Raw genomic sequence first — 16,824 nt, forward strand, 5'->3', positions numbered from 1 at the left:
CTGTGAGTACACAGTATGGTGTATATGTCACTGCGAGTACACAGTATGGTGTAATGTCACTGTGAGTACACAGTAGTTTGTACATGTCACTGTGAGTACGCAGAGTGGTGTATATATCACTGTGAGTACACAGTATGGTGTATATGTCACTGTGAGTACACAGCATGGTGTATATATTACTGTGAGTACACAGTATGGTGTATATGTCACTGTGAGTACACAGTAGTTTGTATATGTCACTGTGAGTACGCAGTGTGGTGTATATGTCACTGTGAGTACGCAGTGTGGTGTATATGTCACTCTGTGTACATAGTATGGTGTATATGTCACTGTGAGTACACAGTATGGTGTTTATGTCACTGTGAGTACACAGAATGGTGTATATGTCACTGTGAGTACACAGTAGTTTGTATATGTCACTGTGAGTACGCAGTGTGGTGTATATGTCACTGTGAGTACACAGTATGGTGTATATGTCACTGTGAGTACACAGTATGGTGTGTATATATCACTGTGAATACACAGTATGGTGTATATGTCAATGTGAGTACATGGTATGGTGTATATGTCACTGAGAACACAGTATGGTGTATATGTCACTGTGAGTACACAGTATGGTATATATGTCATTGTGAGTACACAGTATGGTTTATATGTCACTGTGAGTACACAGTATGGTGTATATGTCACTGTGAGTACACAGTATGGTGTATATGTCACTGTGCATACACAGTATGGTGTATATGTCAATGTGAGTACATAGTATGGTGTATATGTCACTGAGTACACAATATGGTGTATATGTCATTGTGAGTACACAGTATGGTGTATATGTCATTGTGAGTACACAGTATGGTGTATATGTCACTGTGAGTACACAGTATGATGTATAAGTCTGTGAGTACACAGTATGGTGTATATGTCACTGTGCATACACAGTATGGTGTATATGTCAATGTGAGTACATAGTATGGTGTATATGTCACTGAGTACACAATATGGTGTATATGTCATTGTGAGTACACAGTATGGTGTATATGTCATTGTGAGTACACAGTATGATGTATAAGTCTCTGTGAGTACACAGTATGATGTATAAGTCTGTGAGTACACAGTATGGTGTTTATGTCACTGTGAGTACACAGTATGGTGTATAAGTCTGAGTACACAGTATGGTGTTTATGTCACTGTGAGTACACAGTATGATGTATAAGTCTGTGAGTACACAGTATGGTGTATATGTCAAGGTGAGTGCACAGTATGGTGTATATGTCACTGCGAGTACATAGTATTTTGTATATGTCACTGCGAGTACACAGTATGGTGTTTATGTCATTGTGAGTACACAGTATGGTGTATATGTCACTGTGCATACACAGTATGGTGTATATGTCAATGTGAGTACATAGTATGGTGTATATGTCACTGAGTACACAATATGGTGTATATGTCATTGTGAGTACACAGTATGGTGTATATGTCATTGTGAGTACACAGTATGATGTATGTGTCACTGTGAGTATACAGTACGGTGTATAAGTCACAGTGAGTACACAGTATGGTGTATATGTCATTGTGAGAACGCATTATGGTTTATATGTCACTGTGAGTACACGGTATGGTGTATATGTCACTGTGAGTACACAGTATGACGTATATGTCATTGTGAGCACACAGTATGATGTATGTGTCACTGTGAGTATACAGTATGGTGTATAAGTCACTGTGAGTACACAGTATGGTGTATACGTCAGCGTGAGTACAAAGTATGATGTATATGTCACTGTGAATACCCAGTATGGTGTATATGTCACTGTGAATACCCAGTATGGTGTATATGTCACTGTGAATACCCAGTATGGTGTATATTTCACTGTGAGTACACAGTATGATGTTATATTTCACTGCGAGTACACAGTATGGTGTTTATGTCACTGTGAGTACACAGTATGGTGTATATGTCACTGCGAGTACACAGTATGGTGTATATGTCACTGTGAGTACACAGTAGTTTGTACATGTCACTGTGAGTACGCAGTGTGGTGTATATGTCACTGTGAGTACACAGTATGGTGTATATATCACTGTGAGTACACAGTATGGTGTATATGTCACTGTGAGTACACAGTAGTTTGTATATGTCACTGTGAGTACGCAGTGTGGTGTATATGTCACTGTGAGTACGCAGTGTGGTGTATATGTCACTCTGTGTACATAGTATGGTGTATATGTCACTGTGAGTACACAGTATGGTGTTTATGTCACTGTGAGTACACAGAATGGTGTATATGTCACTGTGAGTACACAGTAGTTTGTATATGTCACTGTGAGTACGCAGTGTGGTGTATATGTCACTGTGAGTACACAGTATGGTGTATATGTCACTGTGAGTACACAGTATGGTGTGTATATATCACTGAATACACAGTATGGTGTATACGTCAACGTGAGTACACAGTATGATGTATATGTCATTGTGAATACCCAGTATGGTGTATATGTCACTGTGAATACCCAGTATGGTGTATATGTCACTGTGAATATCCAGTATGGTGTATATTTCACTGTGAGTACACAGTATGATGTTATATTTCACTACGAGGACACAGTATGGTGTTTATGTCACTGTGAGTACATAGTATTTTGTATATGTCACTGTGAGTACACAGTAGTTTGTACATGTCACTGTGAGTACGCAGTGTGGTGTATATGTCACTGTGAGTACACAGTATGGTGTATATGTCACTGTGAGTGCACTGTATGGTGTATATGTCACTGTGAGTACACAGTAGTTTGTATATGTCACTGTGAGTACGCAGTGTGGTGTATATGTCACTGTGAGTACGCAGTGTGGTGTATATGTCACTGTGAGTACACAGTATGGTGTATATGTCACTGTGAATACACAGTATGGTGTTTATGTCACTGTGAGTACACACTATGGTGTATATGTCACTGTGAGTACACAGTAGTTTGTATATGTCGCTGTGAGTACGCAGTGTAGTGTATATGTCACTGTGAGTACACACTATGGTGTATATGTCACTGTGTGTACACAGTATGGTGTATATTTCATTGTGAGTACGCAGTGTGGTGTATATGTCACTGTGAGTACGCAGTGTGGTGTATATGTCACTGTGAGTACACAGTATGCTGTATTACATATTACTGCCCGAATATGGACGTTTGTGCCTGAGCGCAGGTAATCGTTTGCCCGACATTAGGAGTATGGCCCGTGTATCTGTCACTGCATCATATCGTACTCTTCTTTATTTTTGTTTTCAGGAAAGTGGTCGCTGTGAAAAAACAGGCTCCGATTTTTCCTGATTTGAACCTGAATACAACTTTTTCCACGTTAAAATATTGGAAGCGGAATACAACAACAAGAAATGAGATTATGTAAGGACGGACGGACATTTTTTTTACAAAATGACCACAATAGAGCACATGTCGCTTTCAAATATATTGAGTTTACTGATAGAAATATTATTACCTTCGCGTTGAATATTCAAAAATGAAAGTTTCATCAATGTATCGGATTTCGATGTTTGTATCGTTTTATATCGGAACCATTGTAAATTTTCGACGATTTCGAAACACAATTAGGAGTTGGAACGTTGGAGCACACGATCATTTTAAAAGGTAGTTTGTTGTATCTTAATCAGAACTACCTGGTGAGTTATCTATAAATGAAACAAACCAAGTTTAAATATGTTCGTCCCCTGAGATTGTATAAAGCGCAAATACGCATGCGCATAGGTGTATATATACGTACCGGTAAATCGAATAAGTTCACGCGCAAAAGTTTATAATGATATCATTGACGAATTGTAAAAAGTTATTATTGGACGGAAGTTCATATCGATTTTTTTGGTCTACAAAATATCAAACAGAATCATTTAATATTAAAAAAGTAATCCAAATTACATAGATTGCATTTCTAGAAATTTGCTTCAATAACAATGATTGCTGAATAATAATCACGTGACATAAACTTTTGCTCACCATTTACATACACCCATTGAGTGCAACTGTTATCGTTAACACCATCGTTTATATTGTAGGTTGTAAATTTACTCCGAGGGCGCTGCAGTGCTCACAATGTCGTTTTACTGTTCACAGGTATGGTACCAATCACATGAACGGATCCTATTTCATCTTCACGCAACGTAATAGTGAAATTGGTCGGTTGTATTACAACACGTTCCTTGATAGCCCAGTTCCAATTGATTATCATAAACAGAGGCTTCTACCAGAGGTGAGTAACCTGAACACGCTAAGGAACCTGCCGGTGTACTCCGTCGAAATTTACATTGGATAATAAACGCGAGCTTCACGGCGACTACCTATCACAATTTCCTTTGTCTGTTTCTCTGCTAGTTTCTGGATTCATATTTACGTTCGTCTGCTGCATTTGTTTTGTATAAAACGCTTACAATTCATTTTCACTCTAGTCCCACCAGAGCAGTATTTCAGCTCGGGTAAACGTATGCGGCACCTTGCCTTTTCGAAATACGATCTCCCTAGTAGTACCAAAGTGTATTCGGTGGTATTAAAGTCGCATTCGTAAAGCATTCATAGATCCTGTGAGAGGGCAATGCGTCTATTCAGTGATATATTTATGGTCTCACTATTTGCGTGAATTCAGATCATCAAATATATCACATAATTGTCAAATAACTTTAACATCGGTAATTTGTGTTGAAGGTCACGCCCTTTTCCAGAGCAATACGTTCTTGTGCTGTGATTGGAAATGGTGGGATTCTGAGGAGAAGTAGATGTGGTGGACAAATTGATGAACATGACTTTGTAATGAGGTAATGACACCTAAATTGATCGTCTCGTTCACTCTAATAACACGTGTTACAGTAATTCAACCGATGTAAGATGTGTATGTCAATTTACTTTTCCTATAAACTGCGCCCTCTAGCTCACCAGTGGCTCCATGGTAAGAAGCTATGTTAATTTATTTAGTCGTTCGTCATAGTAAACAGTTGCGGCGGCACAGAGGGGGGTGGGGGTCGCCCCCTCGAAAAAATGTTGGGGAGGGGGCGTCGCCGCTTCAAATTCAAGCTGAAATCCTTTGTGTCAGCAAAATGTGTCCCTCAAAAAAGCAGAAAATAGTGTCTAGATTTCAAAATTGCCCCGGACCCCCTAATAAGACCCCCCCCCATGCAAAATGTCGTGCCACCGCCTCTGGTAAAGCCCTCAAAAACAAGATTTCTATTGATCGACGACCATATATTGAAACAAACCGGATGTTGCAAATGACGTCTCCATGCCGCCAGAGGGCTTAAAGGGAAGGTAGATTAGCACCCTTATTATATTTTTACTACAGGTCGAACCTGCAGCCAATCGAGAAGTACAAGCAGGATGCGGGCAGCAAGGCCAACTTAACAACTATAAATCCCAGTCTCATTAAAACCAGGTAACGTATTTTCATCGAAATAACAGCAAACAGCAAAATGTCATATTCCTTGTAAAACAACGACAGTAACAACAACAAAACGGTTCTAAGATTAGTTAATTATTGGGCTGACGCAATGAATTGACACACCATTTTTGTCACACTACACATATGTTTAGATTCATTGACGCATGCGCCATGGTCATTAACACGGAGTACTGGTACGTAAAAGTTAACCAATAGACGCACACATTTAACGAATACGCTTCGCCTATAATTACTTACTTACATGTTTGGGGCGTTATGTCGCTTAGTTGATGTGTGTTTGCTTTAACCTTACGCCATGTGCTTACTCGCTAGATTTTTCTCGTTCGCATATGATTTTCCCGAGTTCTCCAATAATCTCAATATTCGCACGTATGCTTGAATATTTGATGTGTACAATTTTTCGTATTCACAGGTTCGATTACTTAATGACAGAATCCAATGTTGTCGATTTCTTGAGTGCGTTACAGGAGTACGGGAAGTACATACTATGGGTTCCTAACAGTAGAGCTATAAACAATACGCTGGCTTTTACAGTTAATGAGTTTATACATCATAACACTGGTCATGAAACGCTACTGGCCGATGCCATCCATTTCGAAATGGTTACTCAGTACTGGGGATTCAAGAAAACGCTCTCTACAGGTGACGTCACAGTGTTTATATATGGAACTAGACCATTAATCGAAATTCTGGTTAATTTTTTGTTATTCAACACCATAATTTGTTGTTGTTGGTAATACTGATAATACTATTGCTACCCTAATCTATGTCAGATTATATTATGTTTTGAGTTCTGTAACAACCCATAAACGGGAAAATAGGATATAGTAAAGATATAGCCAATCCTCGGGCGGACATCAGGGCATTTTCACCGCCTGGCAACCCTCGCGGCAAAAACAAAGGCCAAAAACTCGTAGAAAACGGTACTTTGGGATGGTTGTTGAGACTCCCCTGAACAGTGTAACAAGATTAGCCTTACGTGTGTAACATATATAAATTTGATTACTTCAAAGTTGGGTTTGTGTTGTTTTCTCGAATTTTCACCGGCTCGACCGGCGTTTCACAGCAGCGCGCACAGAGCCCATAGAAATGCATGTACAGTGGTGCGCGTCTTAACAACGTGTAACGTTTTGTGACGTAGCTCCGCCCCGAGGATATAGCCAGGTATAGAAACAATGTCCTGCTTAGAAACAATGAATATTCGTAAATAGTTACAAAATAGTGATCAATCGTTAATATGCTAATTAGTCGTCTTGCTTCATTATAAATAAATAAATATATAATAAAATATCTATATATAAAGAAAATACAAAATATTTTTTCACACGGGTGGTCACATTCAATTAGCGTGACATGTAGACGTGAATGGCGCCCTCGCTGGCCGAACGGCATCAAACCCTAATACTGTCACGTGTTGGGTTTGTAGCACCGCAGGGGCCATAACTCACGCGATCTTGTCAGGCTAACATTCAATTTTCTGACTCTTAAGCAAAGGTGAAGTCTGTTATCTATACATGTTTATGTCCAAAGTTCCTTCAATAGGTGATTTTCCGTACAATTGCGAGATCTCGCGAGATGCATGAAAGACGCGCGTCGAACGTCTGCCGCAAAAATCGAACGAATTGATTTTGAACTAGAATTTCTTTATTTCGTAGCTTACATTGTCCGGCCGATTTTCGACAGAGGAATATTGCTTCCGAATACCCTTACTTAATCGAAATTGCCTATCATCAAATGTGGACAGCACATTATTAAGCATGGAAATGTCCCCGAAATACTTTCGCGTTTGTCGAATCCCACGCGATGTTTGACGCGACTACGACGCTATGACCTTTGTTTGTCTTGTTTTTTCGTTCGATTTCACGCATAACGCGTGATTCTCGCAGTGAACGGAAAATGGTCTATTTTGAAGCACGGTTAGATGGCGCCGTGGAACCACTGCAGAGTACAATGACGTTTCATATTTGTCTTTTCTTCTCAAATTCAGGAATGCTTTTGGTGACCATAGGGCTTACGATATGTGAAGAACTCGACCTGTACGGGTTCTGGCCGTTTGCGACTGACGCAGCAGGGAACGAGCTACCAATGCACTATACTGACGACCTCGCCTGGTCTACCTACATGAATAGTCACGACTACCCGTCTGAGTTTGTATTACTTGTCAAACTTCATAGTAAAGGCGTGCTACGACTCCACGTAGGGCCATGTGTCTAACATTTACGTCATATCAGACATAACAAATACACCAACGTCAATTGCATTCATGAATATGGTCGTTTTTGTGTTTTATATTTTATACAAGTGCACATGTGTCCATTCCCATTATAGTCTTGTTCAAGCTGTTGCCTTGGAAATCAAACTATCTATTGAATATTTTCATTTGCTGTATTGTATATTTATATATTATCAACGATTTTGAAGGTTTCAGGATTGTATACAACAATAAAAGTCTAGTAAACTATTAAAAAGCGGTCACAGACTAGATACTGGTAATTTTCATTTGGATGTTAAATAATTCTCTCTCTCTCTTCACCGCTTAAACTATTTCCAGCCTCTCAACAACACACTGGAACTTTCAAATGTAAATGAATAATAGGATAAATAGCACTGAAAATAGCATTTTAAACCGAAAATGAAATAAATCCCACAACATGGAACTGAAAGAGTAAAAAGGATAACTAAAACTAAAAATACTGCCCGCGAAAACTCGCCTCTGTAGGAGTGTGTAAAACATCACGCTACAGGTGCAGGTAGGTCAGTCTGATTAAAAGCCGATGCAGACATAGTGTTTTTTTAAAATTATATATACATTTAAATTATTTTTATTTATGTTTATTTATGACTTATTTTTCTAATTTGCTGTTATTTAGTTGTTGTTTATATATCATATCCCGGTCTTCATCTGATTCATTGCATATGGAAAGAACAAGACTACATATATTAAACTCCTAATTTGATATCTCATTTCATGGAATAGACTGATGCACGAACGAAGACTGATCTATTAAACACACCAAGATGTTATAAATTCAGAAAACACATTTCATTGCAGTGAATAAATATTTATTTTATTTATTTATTTCAGAGTAACTTTTTAATTTACATTCCACATTTAGCACATGGCATTTTTCAAGTTGTTTTGGTTGGGTCGGAATTACATTGAGAATTGTGGTCATTATGCAGTCGTGAGTGTAATAACAAAATCACAATAGTGTGTCTGCGTTTCGCAGTGCGGTGTTTCGTTTATCCTGAGCCTGCAGAAAACAAAAACAAAAACATCTAGAAATTTGTATGAACAGTTTCATTTGGCAAACCACCTGGCATATACAATTTTGTACTCGTTGACGTTGACACACTTAGCCAATTAGGAAACGTAGAACAAGACGCGGTTACTGAACACAGTTAGACTGTGGCAGAAACCTGATAACAAAAATTACTTACATGTTAATAACTTAATTTAGAGAACGAATGAAGATACAGGTCAGCAATCGTTAATCACCGCGAGCCGACTCCGGCTGTTTGTTGTTTCTCTCCTCATTACATTTTGAGGAGTCTGATTAGTTGGCTCTTACTGGAGATTTGTACAAGAATTCCACATGCATTGAACGATTTTTGAAAAAAAAAACTAATAATGGCAAGTAAAACCAAAAAAATATTCATAAATAAATAAATAACAATAAAAATTATAAAAAAAATACAAACAAATTGGAGATTATACCTACATTGAATTTTAATTCTGATTTAATTTTGTAGTAACTTTAGTCCATATACCTCATTCTGGGGCTTTGGTCAGTCCACAGACTACTATAGAATTCTATAGAATTCTATAGTAGTCTGAGGTAATTCCGACCTTCAATTTGACTACATTACAATACCGTGACGTCATCAAGGTTGGAATACCCAGTGGTTAGTGGCGTGATATTAGTTTTCGTTTACTTTAGTATATGGCAAACGGCGCGTCGATTTGTGTGATATTGTATACCACATAGTGTGCGTGGTCGTCCAGGAGTGTTACAAATATCGATTACATAGGCCGGTGTGTGTGATTGATAAGATTCTAGTTATTACACAGGCCGATGATACGTTCAGTCTCGGTCTAATAATAGATTGGACTGTGGTTCTGTCACAGTCGTTTAACGAGACTGTGGTCCACGGACACTTTACAACTTCGACGTGTACTGCTACCGTTAATTATGCGTCCGCGTCACAGTGGGATTCTCATGCTGTTCATGGCGATCGCGATTTTCGGGTGTTGCTCGTTTCTTGGTTTTGAGTATTGGAAGCTTAGCAGCGAAGAACTTGGAGAAAACTCGAACAAGTACCAGGGCGGCAGTGAATACAGGTAATGGCGGCTGCTCAGTGTTATATTGTTTGACAACATTCGATGACCCCAATCCATTGTAGTTGACCTATGCGTAGATCTGATTGAATGTGGGTAATATGTAATATGACAACATGTCAGGTATTCGCATATATTTAGCTTTAGTAGAGGGGTGGTCGTCGCGCCGCGTCCTGTTCGATATACAGGTAAAATACATTGTTTACATTCGAACACGCGCTGCGCGACGACCACCGACCTTTCAACTTTTGGTGTTATGTTCCGTTCCGTTCCAAAACAACGGGATGGTAATAATGAACACACGTTGGTATATTACCAACGTTTTCAACAATTACGAGTCGCTAGGCTTCTCGTTAAAGATAGGCATTGCTGATAAAATATTTTTTTAATTATATGACGTCATCATTTCAAGCTTGGCGTACGACAGAGCACTTACTGTTGTCTAGTCATTTCAACCCTAATAAAATCTTACTTTCTTAATTAAAACAAAATGTAACTTAACCATGGGGTATGGGATATGTACACTTGAAAATTTAGGTAAATTTGACTGTTTATGATGAGATACGAGGCAAAAACTAAAATTGTGCAAAGCTACCTGGGTAAAATCTACACTAAGCCTCAGACTAGTAGTCTGAGACTAACCTAGTTGTTTTTTTACTTCATTATGGCTAAAAATAAACAAACTCAAGGTATGAAACCTTGCCAGAAAATTAGACTGTTGACGGTTTTCTATTTCTTCAATATATATAAACCAAATTAGTTTATATCGTTGCCTTTTTAATACTTATTCGTCAAATTTTAGGGTAAGAAACAGCAGACTTTTTACTAGTTTGTCTGATAAACAATAGGTAAAACACTTGGGACAAAAACGTATAAAAAGCATAACACAACTACAAAGGTAGAAGAAGTATGGTACTTTATTATTTATTATTTTGTTGCCGTATTTGTGCATTTAGGAATTGGATAGGGTATGTTCATGGAAAAAGACGTACTCACAATGAGTGACGACATAGACCATTCCATTCCCAGCATTCCTTGCAGTTTTACTGTTTTTTGTGGCGAAAAATATTTCTGTGTATTTTTTTACATCATGAATAAAGTATATTCCCCCATCTGATATAGATATTGATGTGTGTATAGGTTGTACAAGTATAATATATTTTATCTCATGGCTGCTGGCTTAGAGGGCACTGAAAGATAAGTAAACAACGGCTGTAATGTTTACCAGTACTGCCAGTCTTAAAATGCACACATTCTTATGGCTACAATAGTTATATGTTTCATATTATGTGAATATTATAATCGATAATTATTTGTTCTCCGGTTGGCATGTAAACTATAGAAATGGATCAACAACACATAATGTGTAATATAAGGTGATTTATTTGCAATAGTAGATAACCAGTGGGGACTACAGTTGCTTGATACACACGGTATGGTGCCCCCACAGTCCAAATAGATTGAGGCTGTTCCAACAAATTACTGTGAAAGAAATTGCAATATAGCTCAAAGTAACTGTATTAATATCAGTTTACTATTACTATTAGTTATGCTTGAACTATCAATTTTGCAGTTTTGTTAGAAAAACAGTGAGCTGTATTGCAATACTGGTAGCCTGGTTGCAGTAACAGAAGATTATCTCTTGTGTGTTTTTGTGTGTGACCGAACGTCGACTCGGCTCACAAGGGCCGAGCTGTAACATCAACCTGAATGGGGGTTTATTTTAGACGGTCGAGGACATGTTTATACTTGCATACAGTCTCTTTTTCAATAAAATAAAATATCATGAGAGTGTATTTCGCGGTAACCCAGCTTTTATCATTTATAAACTTCCGTGGTATTTTATTTTATTGAAAAACACCAACAAAGAGACTGCATGCCAGTCTAGTCGGATTTCAACCTGGCCGGCTTGAGCTGAACGTGTTTACGCGGTTATTTTCGCTGCTTCGATCCGGCAGTTTTATAGGTATAATTCATCATCAAATAAAACAGTGAGGTGCTTATACCCAGAAGGGGCCTGTCAACCAACGACAGAGTCCATAGGGCAAGCACGAAGGGATCCGCCGTGACTTTATAAGCCCCTGTGCTAAGAGTGACCGAGTAACCAGGGGTTATACATTAAACATAGCAGTATGGTGCTACTTACATTAGTGTAGGGTCTGTTATATCTGAATTCATCGTGAGCCTTAAAGTTATTTTATGTTTTTCAAAGTGAGGAACGGATAACTAATACCCCCTCGCCAATCAGTCAGAACATCCCAATTGATTTGCATTATTACCCATGAATTAACGAACGTAAATTATAAGAATTTTCAAATTACCTGCATGGGCGTTTTGAATTTGAGTATGAAATATTAAATCTTTAGCCATCAGTTCAGTAGCTCTTCGAGGCCGTGGAACAACATTGACGAAGCAACAGTCCTCGACTGTCACGGTGCAACTATGTGGATGTAGAGTGGTTTCGTCACCGTTTTTCAATACGCAAATAGCCACCGAAATCTCGTTGAAGGCGAGAAAGCTACGAGACTTGGGTTCCATACCTCCCGTCAGTGTGTCCGCTGCTACGTAACCATTGTGATTGGAACAGTGGACACACTGATGGGAGTGAATGAAGTACTGTTTGAGGAGCAAAACTAGTCTCGTGACTCTCTCGCTGCGAACAAGATCTCGGCGGCCATTTGCTAACGTATACTTATTACTTATAGCATACCCATGCCGGATCATAACATGCACATATATCTTTGTAGTATACAGTTCTGAAAGTACGAATCTCCCGTCATTGGCAATTTTCGCATTCTATTGAGATTATAGTAACCGTTGATATACCGATGATGTATTGTGAGGTGTGGGCATGATCATAATTTCTATACTCTGAAAAGAAAAAAAAACATCAAGTATATACAATAATTCATTATTAATGTTAAACGTTGCCTAGGTTACTTGGACGTAGATTCTCTATTCCAAAGGACATCCGCATTGTGAAAATAGAAGAAGCGAATAATTTGAATAAAACTGGCAATGAAGTATCGAAACAACGGTGGTTTCAGCGCATGAAGCAACTACAGAAGAGATTGAATACAACACTTGCCGCATTAAGAGAAGACTTGACACTGAATCGAACAAGAGTTCATGAACTAAGGTAGATCCATACAATTCACACACATATAAAATACTATTATAATGTAAATTTAATTAAGCAAATAGTATTTAATATAAATATATATATAGAAATATATATATACATTGTAAATATTATTATTATTATTTACCTACAGTCAATAATAAATAAATAAATAATAAATTATCACCCAGAATTAATTTAATTATTATCAATTTTATTTTATTTTATTTTATTGTAGGAACAAGTTCAATGAAAATGCCAATGGTTCCTATTTTATTTTAACTAAAAAGAATTCTCCACTCCGTACTAAGTTTTACAATACCTTTAATGAGGAAACGCTTACCATCAACAAATATCGTCAAGTGAGTTTGCCGGAGGTGTGTATATTTCGCTTACATGATGTACTTTTCATTGTCACATTTAGTTACTACATACTTAAATAGCGATATTATGCGATCGGCCAAAGCAAATTAACAATTAGAAATATTGGATGAAACCTGGGTAAGCAATTAACAAACTCACAGAAAAATATTGTTATTAAAAAATAAAGATACTGGGAGGTAAATCTAATCATTTTGACTTCATGATGTAAAGATTGCATTTTCCTTATTCAACATAGAAGTGAATAAAAAATAACATTTTTGAGGTTGGGTAACCGTGAAGCACGTCTACATAGTATTACACTCGGATTTTTTCTGCAATAAAAGATTGATGGATACTATTGAACACGATTGAAATGAATATTCTCTGTATTACTTTTTTGTACCACAAACGACGAATGGAGTGATGTGCACGTGAATTCATGGTGTTTTTAATTACTTCTAAACTGTGATGGCGTTTCCATCAACGTGGTGTAAAGGTTCAGTCACGTGATGAAATGATGAAATGAAATCGACATTTTCTTTGCAGGTATCTCCATTTTCACACACATACAGAACGTGTTCCGTTGTCGGGAATGTAGGAATACTGAATGGCAGTGAATGTGGACGGCAAATAGACAGCTCACAGTTTGTAATGAGGTAAATTGATCCATTGCTTCTTCGTCGGAGGGCTGGTTATATGTTGCAACCGCCCTCCCCTGAATAAGTACCAGATTTACTTGGAAATTTAGAGTTGAACTGACGACATGTTTTGTTTAAGACGTTTCCTATTTCCCGATTGCTATATTGGCATCTGCGTTCTTTATATATACTTAACTATATAACTTCACTCACGTTATGGAATATACATATATCAATTAATTGCACATAAAAATGCGATCGGCAGAACTTTGTTATTGTCGTGTTATTATTGTATGAATACTAATTATTTCAATGGCTTTCATGTCATGCAGTCGTTCCAATGCTATGTATTCACGTGTTTTCTCTTTTTAACATTGTTTTCAAATGGAAAGGACGAATATACAGGCAATTCTACAGTTTCAACACGATGCAGGAAGACGATCCAATTTAACCACCATGAATCCTGACTGCTGGGAAAGGTAAATGCGACAGGATGTGCCTTTGTAAATTGTATAATGCCAGTTGCATTTTGTGAGTTGAGTCAGCAACTTTTTAATGGTGGATTCGTTCTATCCAAAAAGAGCCAAGGCCAGATTTAATAACATAATTGCTAAGTAATATTATGAATATTTTAAGGCAAATTTTGACGTACATTATGAGTACGATTCCGGGTTGTTGTCTACCAACTATTTGTGATGATTACTTTGATGCTACTTAATGCTTAAAGGGCGGTGGTCGTCGCGCTGCGCATGTGCGACATTTGTGTTGATAAACATTGATTTTCCTACAATCCAAAGCCCTTCTAATTGAAATCACAAGTACGAGGTTTGACCTGGGCGCGACTTGCACTAATTACCGCCCTTGACTCCTTCCATACATCCAATCACCTAAACAAATACCTAATTAAAGCTTGATAACGTCTAAGTTTGTACTCGTTGATTTGCGCAACAGTCAAAGTCGCCATCTTTGTTTATATAGACCCATATATCTCGTGCATGCGTGGCGCGAAGACTACCGCCCTTTAAGCATTAAGTAGCATCAAAATAATCATCACAAATAGTTGGTAGACAACAACCAAGAATGGTACTCATAATGTACGTCAACATTTGCCTTAAAATATGTGTGTTCTGCACATCGTCCAAATTCGAGAATCATTATAATTCTAAAATTCTACCCTAACCACCACAACAAATAATATTGTATCGTTGTTTATTTACTATAATGTATATTGGAGTGTAAGAGCTTCACTCCAGTGTCATAGCCTTTGAACATGAATAATATTTTCAATTCAAAAATGTAGATGCGAGTCATTTGCCATTTGTCAGTTTTCGGCATTGCAACTCAACTGTTAGTAAAATTATCATGTTCAGGAGTTAAACATGTATATACTAACGTTATATCTGTTTCTTAGATTTGGATTGCTCACTAGTAAGAGAAATAAGTCAATCATGTTCTTGAACGCCATGAAGGAGTACGAAGGATACATGATGTGGGTTCCGAACAGCCCCAGAATACCGAATCAGTTTGCATTTACCACTCACGAGTTGCTGCGTGAAAGCACAAACGTAACTCTACTCATCGCCAATGCTAAATATTTTGAACACATTCAACAGTTGTGGAAGCTCAAAAAGCCGTTATCACCAGGTAAAAATTGACATTATGTGCATAGGAACTCGTTTTCCCAACGGTATCTTTAAAATTCACACCTGACCTATGTACTGGGTTAAAGTGTGTCTCGTCTCATCTCTAAGATCGAGTCTGTAAGTTTCATACAACTTCTGGTAAAATACTCCCGCATTATCATTTTAATTTATTTTCCAGGGATGATGCTGGTTGCCATGGCAATCTCACTGTGTGATGAGTTGCATCTCTATGGATTCTGGCCATTTACCGTGGTAGACGCCAACGGGTTACATCTACACAATGATAACAGCGATGATAAATATTGGTCGGCCTTCCATTCGTTTAGTGACTACTCGGCGGAATTCAGACTGCTCGCCTCATTGCATAAGCAGGGCCTTTTCAAATTACATGTTGACAAATGCTCGTGATAATGGGAACCGCTGTTGCGCCATCTACGGCAGCTACAATAATTTCTTGGTCTGATCGTGAACCATTAGACGAATACCGATTTCGTAAGGGGGTACCTCTAGCCACAAAATAAGAAAGTTTTTTTATTAGACTGTTTTTTATACTAGCCAAAATTACAGAGAAACCATTAGGATGCACAGTTTTATGTAGACAGTTGATAATAATTCGGGTTACTTGAATATAAAGCGAAAAACATACATATCAGATGTACCTACAGTAAACATATGGTAGCAGTGACCTATAAGGTGATATACACAGATAACACGTAATTATTTCTTTCATTATTATATAAACGAGAATTTCCAATCGAAACAGAGAACGCTTCCCCCTACTCTCATGTTAAAAGAATATGTGGCATTGAAATATCTATGTTTTTTTGGTGTGGGGAATACACCAGCGCTCAAAACTGTGACCGTGAGGTGAATATAACTTTAGTTAATGTTCAATATTTAAAGATACAAAACGAATGTGAAGATATACATGATATATTATAGTGGGGATATTGAGGAGTTAGATGAAACAATAAACTTATATTTTAAACATTTTGAAATTCTGGTATATTATCTGCATTATTTCTTAAAATGCATATGTCATATTGTGTCAGCAATGACACCTTTTCCCCCACGCATCTCGGAAGATGATACAATTTCTTGACATTTGCTGCATGCCAAATGCATTTAAATTTCAACTGGGAAGTTGTGTAAGAATAATGCATCGTGGGAGTACAGCCATGTTGTAGGCTTCATTAAAGAGATTATACCTATTAATAGCATGTACGCCTCTGTATTCAGACTCCACTGATGCACAGAAAGAACCG

General features: G+C 37.7%; 2 protein-coding genes across 2 annotated transcripts; both read left to right on the forward strand.

Annotated features, from left to right (window-relative positions):
• Positions 1-1,230: 1,230 nt before the first annotated feature.
• LOC144353299 (alpha-N-acetylneuraminide alpha-2,8-sialyltransferase-like) lies at positions 1,231-7,669 on the forward strand. The gene is made up of 7 exons (XM_085492375.1): positions 1,231-1,247; positions 3,286-3,399; positions 4,123-4,258; positions 4,708-4,817; positions 5,339-5,428; positions 5,868-6,097; positions 7,443-7,669. The coding sequence occupies exons 1-7, from the start codon at positions 1,231-1,233 to the stop codon at positions 7,667-7,669; spliced, it is 924 nt and encodes a 307-aa protein (XP_085348501.1).
• Positions 7,670-9,366: 1,697 nt separating this feature from the next.
• Positions 9,367-16,557, forward strand: LOC100373622 (alpha-N-acetylneuraminide alpha-2,8-sialyltransferase-like). The gene is made up of 7 exons (XM_085491851.1): positions 9,367-9,797; positions 12,730-12,933; positions 13,154-13,292; positions 13,825-13,934; positions 14,309-14,395; positions 15,328-15,560; positions 15,738-16,557. The coding sequence occupies exons 1-7, from the start codon at positions 9,649-9,651 to the stop codon at positions 15,965-15,967; spliced, it is 1,152 nt and encodes a 383-aa protein (XP_085347977.1). The 5' UTR covers positions 9,367-9,648; the 3' UTR covers positions 15,968-16,557.
• The last annotated feature ends 267 nt before the right edge of the window (positions 16,558-16,824 follow it).

Source organism: Saccoglossus kowalevskii, chromosome 17, assembly GCF_978046115.1.
Source record: "Saccoglossus kowalevskii chromosome 17, keSacKowa6.1, whole genome shotgun sequence".
Taxonomy (NCBI): domain Eukaryota; kingdom Metazoa; phylum Hemichordata; class Enteropneusta; family Harrimaniidae; genus Saccoglossus; species Saccoglossus kowalevskii.

What these genes read in the sequence shown, in the direction of transcription:
- LOC144353299 (XM_085492375.1), top strand. An exon ending in AACAGAGGCTTCTACCAGAG is followed by an intron (nt 4,259 to 4,707) that starts GTGAGTAACCTG and finishes TTTGTGTTGAAG; the next exon opens with GTCACGCCCTTTTCCAGAGC. An exon ending in CAAGAAAACGCTCTCTACAG is followed by an intron (nt 6,098 to 7,442) that starts GTGACGTCACAG and finishes TCTCAAATTCAG; the next exon opens with GAATGCTTTTGGTGACCATA.
- LOC100373622 (XM_085491851.1), top strand. Translation starts at nt 9,649, where the DNA reads ATGCGTCCGCGTCACAGTGGGATTCTCATGCTGTTCATGGCGATCGCG. An exon ending in GTCAAGTGAGTTTGCCGGAG is followed by an intron (nt 13,293 to 13,824) that starts GTGTGTATATTT and finishes TTTTCTTTGCAG; the next exon opens with GTATCTCCATTTTCACACAC. An exon ending in CAAAAAGCCGTTATCACCAG is followed by an intron (nt 15,561 to 15,737) that starts GTAAAAATTGAC and finishes TTTATTTTCCAG; the next exon opens with GGATGATGCTGGTTGCCATG.